The 14,863-nt window shown below is 36.4% G+C and overlaps 1 protein-coding gene across 1 annotated transcript; it reads left to right on the forward strand.

Annotated features, from left to right (window-relative positions):
- Positions 1-333: 333 nt before the first annotated feature.
- Positions 334-3,524, forward strand: LOC147537926 (uncharacterized). The gene is made up of 11 exons (XM_086642884.1): positions 334-758; positions 880-1,029; positions 1,124-1,372; positions 1,464-1,529; positions 1,603-1,668; positions 1,741-1,848; positions 1,942-2,222; positions 2,313-2,403; positions 2,510-2,605; positions 2,903-3,285; positions 3,383-3,524. Exons 1-11 carry the CDS (start codon positions 336-338, stop codon positions 3,522-3,524), a joined length of 2,055 nt encoding a protein of 684 aa, XP_086499010.1. The 5' UTR covers positions 334-335.
- Positions 3,525-14,863: the final 11,339 nt, after the last annotated feature.

A 14,863-nucleotide genomic window follows, 5' to 3' on the forward strand; every position in this document is an offset into this window, starting at 1 on the left:
AGGTTGACAATATGATTTCTTATTTGTTATACAGGATGACACGTAACCTACCATTAAAGACTAAAGAAGCACCTCGTGCGAAAGTGACATGCATTTCAAGGATCGAGGATATGATTTATGTTAAAGATAACTTGAAAACTGATAGACAAAAGCAAATGTTCAAAGAAAGTTGTTTTGGACATATTTTAGATGTAAATGACCTTAAGTTTTGTTATGTACTTGTGTATAACATGTTGCTGCGTGAAACTAAATCATCGGATATGGATGATGGTTCGATGAAGTTTTTCGTGGGTTAGAAGGAATTGAAGTTTTCAGTTGTTGACTTCTCTGAGATTATGGGGTTGAAATATGAGAAAGTAGATGAAGAAGACACGCTTGTAGAAGACATGGAGGAAGATCTTGACGAGGTATCATTGAGAGAGAAATACTTTTCAGAAGAGTCAAGCATCAACAAGGAAGTCTTAAAGAGATGTATTGAAGACTGTGAAGTTGATGTAGATAAGGTTAAGCTTTGTTTATTGTTGTGTCTAGACTATTTTTTGTTAGGTAAAGATGCCCGTAGGACGAGTGTGGATACAGAACATATAGAGTTGGTGGATAATATAGAGAAATTCAATAAATTTCCATGGGGTCCTAAGGTTTTCCAACGCACTTTATCTTGCCTGAAGAAGGCATTGCCTCGTGCAATGGAATCAAAGAAAGAGAAGAAGGAAAATGGAATAACTTATTATTTGAGTGGCTGCCCATTTGGATTTCTGGTAATGTTATTTGATTTTATTTTCTAACTTTTATTAGTTTTACATAATGAGTTCAAATCAAATAAGTTTTTAAAATTAAAGAATAGCTTTGTGAAATTGTCTTTGTTCTAATTGATTGCAGGTTTGGGCATACGAATGCCTACCCACAGTTGCAGAAGAATGCGCAAACCGAAAAGCTGGAGGGAATGGCGATCCTCCTATCGTTAAGTGGAAATCCAAATGCAAACCTGCCACTTTTGAATCATTAAGGAAAAAATTTGTAGATCCAAATGTAAGATGTTTGTCTCAAATCCTCTTATAATTCACGTATTCTTTGTAACCCTATAATTACTTATACTAACATGTTCATCTTCCAATGATTTTAGGTGGAAGTGACACCTTATAGTAGAGAAGGTGCAGAAGATAGAGAAGAGACTTCAGAGTTAGAGAGGCCACGAAGCGAAACCGAGCTACTTAAGAAAGAGATTTTTGACCTTAGAGAAGATCTTCGTCGACGTGACGAGATAATAAAAAATTGGGAATCAAAAAAAATATGTGTTTGTGGTGGATTACAGAGATCTGAAGAAGATATAGAAGAGAAATCACAGAAGCTTATGTCCGAAATGGATAGAAAGGTACTTAATTAGTAGTAGTTTCCTTTTTTGTTTGAACTATATTTAGATTACATCATACAAGGTATTTATACAATAAAATTGCTTACCGTAGGATGATGTAGAAGACACCAATGCAGAGGAGAACCTCTCAGAGTTCCATGACCGTTTGTCTCTGGAGGTAACGTTATTTGGTAGTGTAGTTGCATAACTATTTCATTATATTGAGGAGTTTGCATATCGGTTTATTGCAGGAGACTCTAGGCGATAATGATGTAGATGATCGTCTTGATCAAATGGAAAATGAATGTTCTACAAAGGTAATATATATGCGTGTATTAGTATTTGTAATCATTTGAACAAAGAAGGTATTTATTGAACAAAATTTGTAGGGTGCGACAGATGTGGTGGGAGATGATGTTGATGGAGTGAAGAAATTTCCTTTGTCTGAGATGAGAGAAGGTCAATCCGGCCCCCAATTGCAAAAAGATTTGATGGAGGTAATAAAATTTATGCAACGCTAAAAGTTTATGTTTTGAGACTATTATAATTGGTTCTTTTTGATTCCTCTACCTAATTTATTTATATTTTAGGATGCGACCGAAGGGTCATTAGACACGATATATAGCGTGTTTAGTGAGGTGTTTAAGGTAGATGAAGATGCAAATGGTGTTAACGATGCTCGAGTGAAGGAAGTAGACGATTTATTAAAAAAGTATCCGTCTGTAGCCCTAAGACCTCCCAGAGAATGCATTCAAACTAATAAATCACCTTACGTAGGGATGAAAAGGAAAAAATGTAACGTTCGTGAAACATTTGACGTCAACGATACTATTAGATTTATGTCGTGGGTAAATGCATGGAAGAAGCACCAGTAAGTACCTATTTTAGAATTTACTATAATATGTATTTTCTCTTCATAATTATAATAGCTATATATCTGACTCATGAGTACCTTTGACAGAACAAACCTACTTATAAATGTTGGCATTGCAACCGTAGAAGGTAAATGGTTTAAAGAGCTATGGATGCAGAACCATTGGTTGACATGCGAGGTATAGGACTATTGGAGTTATGTTTTTGTTTATATTTATACAATTTGTAGTCTAATTTAATGAGAGAGTGAAAGACTTGATTATCACTATCATTCATATGTTGCAGCAAATCGATGTTGGGTTGCATTACTACCGTACAAGAAGAAACTGTGACCCTTCAAGATTCGGGTTGGATTGGACAACGACCGACTGCTTCTTTTCTGTAAGTTTGTGATTATTATGTATTACGAAGTGTTTGTATCTTGTGTGTCATCTTTTATAACCCTTTGTTTCATTCCTTTTGTCAATCTCTTGTATCCTAGATTTCAGTCTCGTTAGGGACTAAGTGTTAATGCTTAGAACTTTTTTATTTAGTTTAGCAGTATTGCTGGTAACTTTATAGTTCTTTGTGTGCCCCTTTCGTGTTTTGGTTATCTTCATTGCTACTCTTAGTAGTTTGGTTATAAATATGATCTAATATTCATGACTAATATTGTGTTTTCTCCTCTTTTTGTCGAAGCAACTACTACAAACTCGTCACGAGAAACCCCGTTTTCGGAAAGATCCATTGTCGGGCGAAGAAGACAGATGTTTGAAATATTTGAATGGAGAACTTCCACTAGCAAGCAAATCATGGAAGATGCTGAACCAAATATATTTCCCGGTTAATTGTAAAGGTGTTCATTGGGTCCTAGGTGTTGTTCACCTTAAAGAAAGAAAGATCGTAATGTACGACTCAAATCGTGGAGAGGGACGACGGCAGACCAGGGGTATGAGTTTTTTAAAGTCTATGATGTCATTTTTAATGAAAATGTTGGAGGACAACGAAGATGAAAAGAAAACCGTGAAGAAGAATCCATGGGCAGTCGAACACGCTGATTTTGTCCCGCAACAAAAAAACTCGTAATGTTTATCTCACAAATTGATATTATTATAAATGATATTAGGCCACTTAACAACTGTATTATTACTAATTAGGAATGTCATATTTGTACCACAGGGATGACTGCGGACTCTATTTACTCAAGATACTCGATTGTCTAACATCTGGAGAACCATTAGCTGATTGGTCATTGAATGATATAACCGAATATCGACGCAACCTATGCTTAAAGTTGTTTAATTACAACAGTCTCAGATGAGGTACGAGTTGGAATCTTAGTGTCTTAGCATATTACTTCATATATTACTGAAACTAGGTACATTATCATGAAAAAAATGAATTACTAAAACTAGGTACATAACCATGATAATCATGCATCTCTTTTTGTAGTAACTCACTGCTCGATGTTGGTTAAATTTTTTTGTCGAATCCCGAGCTCCTTCATGAATGTTGTATAGTTTGTGCTGCTTATATGTGTAGTTTCAGGAGTGAAGGAGTTTGAGCCCTAATTTGGTGCACTAATCTTCTACATGACCTTCTTGAGATCTAAGCAAGTTCCCCTGTTGACCGAGTTGTGTAGTGGACTACGACTCCTAGTATTGAACTAATAAATCTCCTGTGCGATAAACAGAAGAGAAACTCGATAACTTTGTCTCTATAAATTCCCTTGCTCCCTATTATACTTATAGCTCAAAGTCCTAAGAGTTGGGATTGGCCGATCCACCTGAATGATACGTGGATGAGCTACATTTTGGAGTGGCTTGAGTCGATCCCAACAAAGGCGAAGTTGCTTTTTATGTTTAAATCGTTGAAGTTTAATTTGAAGTATTAGAGTTTGTAGCATCTCTCTCTCTGCATATATAATATGAAATCTCTTAGGTTGAAGTATTTCATTATTTTGTGTGTCTGAATCATGTGGTGTTTTTTGTTCAGGAGCATGGGATGGTAAAGAAAGGGGAAGAGGTTGCTCTAGTGCAGAGAGGGAAGCAACCAATTTGTTGGTTCCAGTCTACTCACAATATCCAGGTCAGGCAAGTGTAATTCTGCTACACCAAAGAGTAACTACAACTGATCGGACTTCGCCTACCCTTTGGCATATGTTTTCTGCCATTTTCGTTCGATGGGGGTTTTCGCTAGAATATTCCCTTCTCTCATGAATAGAGAGGTCTTTTGTCTCCTTGTCAGCTTCATCACATATTGTTGATATTTTTCTTTGATTTTGGCAAATATGCTATCGATGACTAAAAAAGTCTATTACTAGACAGTTGGCCTTTTTGTTTGAATTTCGTTTGTTGTGCATTTTGTGGACAAGTTCTTTGTTGTGGACAAGTCTGTATTTCGGTTCTTGTCTTTTATATGTTATGAATCATATATTCTAATTAGTTTTTCTTCCTGCATTCAAATATTTCATGAATCGTTTAAGTAAGTCTGGACTCTGTCTAGACTCTGTCTAGACTCAGTCTAGACTAATGGAGACTACGTTTAGACATGTCCACTTTGTACCGATGTTGCCTATTACGTTAAAACAAACCAAATTACATTTATTATACTTCATAACTATTACATTACTTACTAACAGAACTCTTAAAGCGCTTGAATAGTATTATTGCAATACTAATTGCAAACTTCATAATGCACTAAAATAGTTGTCGAACATGTGAGGTTGGGTCTGCACTCAATACAGCTGGACATATTGTACTGTCGTGTGAGTCAGCGTCCCAAGCAGGACATGGTTTATGTTGAGCTTCCTGTGTGATACAAAAGATAATCGAAATGCACATTTTAGAATGTTGTAAACTAAACTAGTAACTGGTAACAAAACACAGACATATACTTACTTCTCTGTAACGTTCTCTAGCGTCAGAAACCCACTCAAACCTATTGCAATTCTTGTTCTTACAGAGAAGGAAATAACCTATCCCATTATTATTAGCATCAGTAGCATACATCAACGACATATAACTGAAACAACCCATTTCACAATAGCAAAAGTTCCAACCACATTCGTTAACGGAATGGTCTAAACTCTTACATATTTGACAATGAGTAGTAATGGACATGGTAACTAGTCTAAGATTTTGTGGTAACTATCTTGTGTCAACAAAGAGGGAGTTGTGGTGGTATATATAGAAGAGAATATATTCTCTTGTCACAATCTAAATCATTTAATTTTTTTTGTGTACAATTAGAATATTTTTTTTAAAGAAAATATAACTCTTATGAAACCTAAAAGTTGTACTCAAACCTATTTTTTTGTGTCTTTGAGAATTCCGCGTTTCTTCATGACAGCATCATGTTTTGCCAATGCATCTTCGGTCCATTCGAACTGGTTGCATTTGAAACACCTAACGAATTTCCGACCACGAGTACCACGATCCTCTGATGAGTGAACACGCATCCAACCTCCGCAGTTAGGCTTTGTGCAAGGATAACCATCCCATGGACAATCTTTTATGTCGTGGTTATCCTCGTCGCAGTAGTAACAAGTCTTTGGAATAATTTGTTTAACACTCGTTGTTTTTGACTCGTGTGGCATGATCAAGCCACTTGAATGTTTCACACCAACTAAATTGACATGCTAAATATCTTCTTCCAGGACACGGATGCCCTTCGAATACATGTAACTTTTGAATGCCGATACATGTACTAACAGAACACCTTGAATACATCCATGGGCATTTTGTTGCTGTGTGTGTGGTTTCTTCGCATAGTTGGCAAACCTCCATCGAACTTGAACTACTCATACTTTGTACAATTTGAGACAAAGTAAAGCTTGATAGAAATATAAAAGGTTTGTAAAATTAAAGTACTCCTGTACCCCTTTTATAATGAAAAAACTTTTTATAGAAAACAATAAAATATATTGTGGCAGTACATAAAAACAAAATCAGATTTGTTATTTAAAAAGTTAAAGAATATACCTATATAAATATGTGTGGTGTGAATGGAACTTATTTCTTTAATAGTATGAACTAATAACACAACTACTCAACAATTATTTCATGGCTAATTCAAGTGTAGATATATGTCCTGCTTGTAAAATGGAAGGACATTTATTGACCAATTGTCGATGGAACTATTCTGTATGTCAATACGGTTGCAACGGATTCATGTTATTAATGTTTACTCCTGACGTTAGAGGAAAGGGTTACTTTCTATTATGCGGAAATAATGAGTGTAAGACTTTTGAATGGTTATGTGATGCGACGCTGAAAGAAACAACAGTAAGTTGGTTTAATTTCATTAATGAATTTATATTCTTACAAGAATACTAATTTTTCACATGTTATGATATGTAGGATGAAATATGTTGTTTATGTTATGAGTTCGGCCATAATCTACACAGTTGTCCGTCGGGATTAGCTTCATGGGAATGCACGTGCGATGAGATATGCAAGGGCAAGGATGTTGCTTAGTGTTCTTGTAGGAATTTATTCCGTTTTGATGTTACATTTTATATATGTACAATTTATTCACAACGTTTTGTCTGGGGTAGATTGAAAATAAAAGTTCATTTGATCACATAAGCAAAGATACATATTGGCACATATGCCTATCGCTATTACTACTAATCGTACTAATGAACCAAACACATTTCCACATAGAGAAACAATTATTTAACTAGTACATAGGGGTTTAGAAAGCATCACTATCAGACGAATTTTCAATGAGATTAGGATCGTCTTCATTGTCGGAACCAACGGTATAAATATCCATATTGGTTCCCAACATAGTTCGAACATAATCCGAATAATAGTCTGTCTCGTTGCGCATCGAGTACGGAGAACACAAATGCTCGACATCTAAACCATCACGCAAATGACTATGACGAAGTAGCCTTAGTCTCATTCGATCATTGTCTTCTCTTACATATCGTAAAGCCCGGTTATAGTCTCTAGCGTTGTCTCGAAGATGGACAGCTTCACGGAAAATTGGTATCCTAACTCCTAAATTAATGCATTGCTCATGTAGCTCAATCCTGGTTCGAATCTCTAAATCTAACACCGTCAATCTATTTCTTCGCCCGTTACCATTCCGGAAAAATTCTTCTTCTTCTTGCAATCTTCGAGCCATTTGTCGTAATTGGAATCTTCGTCTATTCAACACGGTAGAATCGTTTAAGTTGTTATTACCTGTATCCATTATGGATTTGAATTGTTAGGTTCCTTAAATTGTTTTAGTGTGTACTTAAGTAGATGAAGTGTGGAATTGGGTAATGAAATTACAACATATATAGAACTCTAAAATGAATCTCAGGAATAAAAATGATGGAGATTTTGAAAAAAAAATTTATATGACTCAGTCTAGACTGCATCTGAACGAGTCTAGACTGATTCATACACTTAATCTTAAAGTAATAAGACAACTCAAGCCTTTCAATCAATCAAATTTTTGGTAAGTTTATAAAAGGGAATTTTGGTCAAATGACCTTTATAAAAAGAATATTGAGTAGCTAAATCTAAGAATCAGATATTAAATTGTGAGGAATAAAAATGATGGAGATTTTGAAAAAAAAACTTTTATATGACTCAGTCTAGACTGCATCTGAACGAGTCTAGATTGATTCATACACTTAATCTTAAAGTAATAAGACAACTCAAGCCTTTCAATCAATTAACTTTTTGGTAAGTTTATAAAAAGAATATTGACTAGCTAAATCTAAGAATCAGATATTCAATTGTGAGGAATAAAAATGATGGAGATTTTGAAAAAAAAAACTTTTATATGACTCAGTCTAGACTGCATCTGAACGAGTCTAGACTGATTCATACACTAAATCTTAAAGTAATAAGACAACTCAAGCCTTTCAATCAATCAACTTTTTGGTAAGTTTATAAAAAAGAATATTGACTAGCTAAATCTAAGAATCAGATATTCAATTGTGAGGAATAAAAATGATGGAGATTTTGAAAAAAAAACTTTTATATGACTCAGTCTAGACTGCATCTGAACGAGTCTAGACTGATACATACACTAAATCTTAAAGTAATAAGACAACTCAAGCCTTTCAATCAATCAACTTTTTACACGTCAATCAAACAACTATTTACTCACATGGCAACTTGGAGAATCCATAAATCTCATTTTCCTATTGACTATAATAATGGGTGATAGCATCTATTACAAAGTTGTTATTACTACTAGTCTATCAATCTTCTTATTCTACTTCTTTATCATCTTCTTCTACTTAGTCATGGGAGGATTTAACGACGGCATTTGCTTCAGTTGTCGAGATGCTGGGCATAAATTGGTTGAATGCCCTATAAGAAAAATGTGTCCGAGGTGTGGAGAGGGTGTAATGCAATGGTTAAGGGTCAACAAAAACAATGAAAATCATGGTAGGTATTTTTTCAATTGCTCGTCACGTTGCAAATATTTTAAGTGGGATGAGGGCGAGACATCACGAACAATTGAGACTAATGAAAATATCTCAATTAACGGGAAACTGAAGGACCAGGAAATTGCCCAGCTCGAGAATATGTTTGAAAATTTAGCTCAAATTGCTGAGAAAAAAGATTTAGAGATCACAACTACTGTGACAAAAATTGTTGTGTCGATGAAGAAAAATAATCTTTGAATTCTCGTTGTGTATATGTGGTTTTTACTTGTTGCACTTTTGAATACTGATATGTATGTGGGTATTTCAAGGCGTAAATTAATGTTTTTCCATGGTTGTAAGTAACTTAGACGATAACAATGATGACAAGACGATTGCAGGAGTCTAGACTCAGACTGCAGGAGTCTAGACTGCAGACTGCAGGAGTCTAGACTCAGACTGTGATTCACGTTTTCTCGTGGAGTCTTTTCGTATACAAATTTTAACTAGTCAAAGTATATAATAATTGCAAATCAAAAATACAAATTCATTCATCGTGGCATACATCAAAATTGTACTACAATCACTCCAAAATATTTAACCAAAGTATATAATAAGTGTTGAACCTGCATATTTTTGTTCAAATAACTCGTGTTATACACCTACAAATACACAACTAAGGTAGTAAAAAACTTAATAAGCAAAGATATTTTGTTTTTACAATTGCATCAAAGAGGAAGGGTCTGACAAAAAGATGGAACTGCTTCATTCGAACGGCAAGTCTTCCGATTATGTCCCAATTGATGACATCGACTGCATGTCTTCCTTTGTCTTGGTAAAGACTCCCCGCGCGATTCTCTTCTTGCTATCTTTGGTCTACCTCCTCGACGTCTGGTAGTTGGAGGTCTAATAAATGAATTATCACGAAGGTCTGGACATGACCAACCCGATTGAGATGTGACGGGGAACACAGATTCGGCATAAGCTTTGCGCACTGTTTCAAGATAGTAATATTTGTTGCAATAGTCGTAAATGTGTAAGTCCTCGCGTTTAATAACCGCGATAGCATGTATACATGGTAGTTGCTCTAGATCAAACACCCTACAACTGCAAGTTTTATTAAGTATGTCAACTGTTTCACTTGTACGATCATAGTTTACCTGGAACTCGGTTGAACTGATTGGTATAACGAAATATGGGGTTGCCTGTTCCATCCGTGAAGTTACCTTGTCTGCTGCCCATTGGGTTAGAATTGTTTCCCTCGTACTAGATTGTTGCCGACGTTCAAAAAACCATTGTTGTATGGTTGCTCTAATGTATTCAATGACATGTGTGATAGGAAGTTCCCTTGCTTCACGCATCAAACCATTAAAACTTTCAGCTATGTTTGATGTCATGATATCATACCGCCTCTTACTCCCATAAGCACGAGCCCATCTCTCAACTCTAACATCACGCAAATAACGACCAACGTTTGGAAAAGCAAGATCCAACTCAAGGAATATCCGTTCAAACTCTGAAAGTTTGTAACTCTTGCTTGCTCTAAAAAATAACGAAAGGAAATCATCTTTTTTAAACTTTGCCTTCAAATTATTACTAAGGTGGTAAATGCATGTACCGTGCATTGCATTAGGAAATACAGTTCGAACTCCTTTCAAAATACTCCTATGTCAATCTGAAACAATGACTAAGTCGTTAACATCGCCAATAACTCGACGTATATGAGATAGAAACCAAGGCCAAGACTCATCATTTTCCAAATCACCAATGCCGAATGCAATTGGGTATATGTTATTGTTTCCATCAAGACCAGCAGCAACAAATAGAGTACCAAGATACTTAGCTTTCAAAAAGGTCCCATCAATCACAATAACTGGTCGAATGCATTCCTTAAACCCACGTATGCAACAACCAAGTGCCATAAAATAAAATTTGAAGTGATTTGAATTACCTTTTTCAATGTGGCATATGGTACCTGGATTACTCCGACACAACTCGTTTGAGTAGTTACTCAATACAGCATACGCTTCATCAGGAGACCCCCTCACCAAATCAATCGCACGTTCTTTTGACCGCCAAGCAACATCGTAACTAATAGTGATGCCAATATCGTTTTGTATGTCCTGGATTATGTCATGCGGTTTGTGTTTTCGTTTCACTCCTACAAACTTCTGCCTTATTAACTCTCCAATAACTCTAGAAGTAGCTTGTCTATGCACACGGTGGAGGTTGCCAATCTTGCTGCAAGTATGAGTGTCGTCAAACTTAGACACCCTAAAGAAATTAGATTCGCCGATTTTAATTGCTCGTAAACTCCACCTGCAACCTTCAACTGCACAAGCTATTGACCATAAACTCTTTAATGATTTCTTTACTCGAAACTCGAATTTTTCACTGACAGCCCATAAACTGATCATCTTATCTTTTAATGCACTCTTGCATTTAAATACCTCATACACTTTCACACCCAAGTCTTTCTTTCCTGAACCTGACCCTTCGTCTTCATCTTCATAGATGTTACACATAGATTCAAAACTACTCGGAAGTGGTGGTAGATCATGTAAATGAGGAACAATTATAGGCACATCAACATCTTCCGTACCTAAGTCTTCTATAGGCTCCTTACCTTTAACTTTTTCCTGCTCGCAACCACTTCTACCAAATGGATTTTCACTAAGTACTTCAACATCATCAGATGATCCACCCCCTACATCAAAATTATCTTCATCAGAATATTCCCAAATCTCAGAACAACTCAAATCAAACAAATAGTCTTCTTGTTCTCTAGAACAAATGTCTGGTTTTAACTCTTCTGCGAGTTCTTCCTTTGCACCCGAAGAACTCAAATCTACCACACAATCTTCTTCATCGAGAGAATAATGGTCATGTCTAAAATCTCCGGGTTCTTCTTCTCCACCTACCTCAACACTTTTTCTGATCATAGGTTCTTCTGTAACTATTCTGTTTGGTGAGGTGGTCGGATAGTTAGTGAATGGAATGTTCAAATCTATCGAGCACACTTGTTCTCTTTGAGGAACTTCCTCTGGTATTAGGTATTCCTTTTCTACGTTTTTAGAGTGTGAACCACCTTCCATAGTAACATACAATGGAATACACTTAGGGAAATTACCTTTGACAAGTGTCCAGAAAAATGTGAAGTCACGCTCAACCTGAATTTCCATAGGTGAAGGACTCTGAATCGTCCCCGGAACCATAAAACTCAATTTTGGCAAACTTGTCATGCTATCTTCACATACTATTTCTTTAACAACTTCACGAAATTCTCTAAGTGTAGTCCCGCCTGATACAACTATTCCGGCTTGTTTACCACCAATATACTTTATTTCGTTATTCACATTTTCTAATTTACCACCATGAAATAATCAAATGCTCACGGATTCCATTACGAATTACCCTACAAAACAAAGATAAGTTCATTATGTATACGTACTAAAATTAATACCAACTTCTAAAATACATACAAACATGACATGAATTTAACATGTAAATTGAAAACACATAAGATGAATTCGATATGATTGCACTTTTTCTTTTTAACCCATACTTCATATAATATCATAAGTAATATTATACATTTTTCAGTTTATCTTCTTAATTAGATTAACATAATAAATACAAACTTTTTCTCTTCACTGGACTAACACTTTAGGCACTCATGTTTCTCATTCATTCATTCTACTCTACCTTGGGTTAGCATTTCAACTTAACTATCCTTCTTCTTCTCTAACTCTTCTTCCTTTTCACTATCTAACTGAACTGAATTCCCTTCCTTGATGACTTTTCTAGCTTCTCAAATGATTAAGTCACAAAACTAGCCAATAAATCCCAAATCAATATTAAACATGCTTAAATTTCTAATATGTACATTAATATACACCTCTATAAACACATAAATATTCATTCCCAAGTAATAATTTTATCACAACATAAATATACACAATCATCTTAATTAGGAACTCAGGATCTAATTACTAGTATACAAAAGAAAGACCTAGTATTTCTTCATGGAAAACCCAAGTTAGGTTGAAGTTCTGGTTGAGTTTAGAATCTGGACCCATAGATCTCGCCGTACTATAAACATCATAAGGAGCTACATACTTAGGCATATCTGATGTGGCGTTATAATGCCACATTTGGATCGCTTAACTTCGATGAGTTAGTTCTTTTCGTGTTTTATTTCTAATTATTTATAAGTTTTTCTTGGTAGGTACCTTATTTGGAGTTTAACGCTTCATTCGGAATAAAACGGAACATTTATCACATTTTATCTCATGTGGAAGAGACCGGAAGGAAAGAGAGACCAGGAGTATTTTGGTAATTTTTGCAGAGATCAGAGGTTAAGTGGCAAGTGGAGTCGATGGCGAGTCCAACGGCGAAGACGGAAGTCGAATCGGAGTTCGGACGAAGAAATTACGGAAGAAATAAGTTGGAGGGTATTTCGGTCTTTACCAAAAGTTAGAGGGTGTAGAGAATGATGAGGGCGCCCCCTTTGGTTTATTTATCTAGGCCCAAATCCAAGCCCAAAGCTAAAGAAGAAGGTCAAGAAGGCTTTATGAGCACCCCAAGACCAAGTCAATGGGCCTAAACCAAGTCAAGGATTTGTATTTGGGGGTCCATGAGGAAAAAAAAAAAACAAAAGCTGATTAAGGGTTTATCATCTTCTTCAATGAGAAATTAGGGTTTAGTAGAGAAAAGCTAGAGAGAGAAAGAGAAGAAGCAGCCGGCCAAAAGCTTGGCCGGCCATCACACTAGCCGGCCATAGCTTTGGACGGCGCGGCACCTAGAGCTCGGGACAGAACCAGCAGCAGTTTGGGTACTTGAAAATTCAAGCTCGGGACTCCATCGCAGCAGCAGCTCGAAGACTCCATTGATAAAGCTCGAGTCTTCTATCTGGGTCACCAACTCGGTTCTCCTTTACACAGGCACGAACGGGACAGCACAGGGCAGCCGGAAACCAGCGAGCTCAAGTGCACGGGCTGCACATAGCAGCTCGATTCTTCAAGTTCAACCGGCGGGAACGAGCAAGCATCATCGGCACGTGTCTTCACGGGAAGGCGTATACTTGGCTCGGAACAGTCGGATTTAGCCAGACTCTTATGGAGTTAGCCGGATTTGATCATCTCCTTAGCCGGTTCTTCTAGGGTTCTCCGACCATCTCTTTGGCCGGAAACCTTAGGGGTTTTACTCCTAATGTTTTTGCCTTGCTTTGCCTTATATTTGATTTGGTTTTGAGTGTTGAAATCTTAGAGAGAGAAAGCTTGAAGGTTGCTTTCATGGTGGACTGTTCTTGAAAGGAAGAAGATGATACTGACTGATAAGGGGAGGTCAAGTTCTGCTGACAGGACACCTATTATGCACTGTTAAGGGGACCCCTGCATTCTGTTACAGGGAGATCGACAGCACTTGAACACTTATATTTCCCGTCGATCTTAGTCTCGCGCCTCATTGGAATAGGGAGATTCTCACCTTAACTCTTGTCTTTCTTTATTTTCTTCCCGTTTATTATTTGTATCGCCATGTCTAGCTAACTTTTGTATTCGGATATTCGTGAAACATGTTTTGATGTGATAAATGAGTCTTTATTGCTTTTAATGATGACACTTTCCGGATTCTAGAGCGTTCATGTTATAGAATTCGAGTAATATAAAGAGTTCGTTGACCAATCCAAGTAAGTGGGTGAAGTTAACTAACTTTTCATGCTCATAGATTATTCGTATTAGTCATTATCGATCGTGTGAATCGAAGTATCCCTCTCACTGCATTCTTGCTCGACTCTTATCCTGAGTTTCTCTCACCTTTTAGTCTAGTTAGTTTTTCTTTGTTTATTTATTTAAAATCAATCCAAAAACCCAACTTATTATCTTTTCGTTTTTAGTCTGAGTTAGTGACTGACACTTAAACCGGTGGGTTAGACTCTTTCGATATTCGTATTACCTTCCTATCTTCGTGGATCGATCCCGGTCTTACCGGGTTATTACTTGACGCCCGTATACTTGCGGGTGGAGACCTTTTAGGGTAACCTTTTAGGCCCATCAAGTTTTTGGCGCCGCTGCCGGGGATAGGTTTAGTAGTTCGGATATTGTTTGCTTGTTTTGTTCATTAGTTTAGTGTTATTTGTTAACTTAGACGTTTTTCTTTCTTTATTTTCGTAGTTTCTTATCTTTTCTTTTTTCAGATACCACTTTAAGAAAAAAAAGCCAAAAAGAGAAATAGGAGCGAAGGAAAAGAAACAAATCGAAGGAAAAACGAAACGAGAGGAG

Source organism: Eschscholzia californica, unplaced genomic scaffold, assembly GCF_041429995.1.
Source record: "Eschscholzia californica isolate CP2 unplaced genomic scaffold, dmEscCali1.0.p SCAF_5, whole genome shotgun sequence".
NCBI classification, from domain to species: domain Eukaryota; kingdom Viridiplantae; phylum Streptophyta; class Magnoliopsida; order Ranunculales; family Papaveraceae; genus Eschscholzia; species Eschscholzia californica.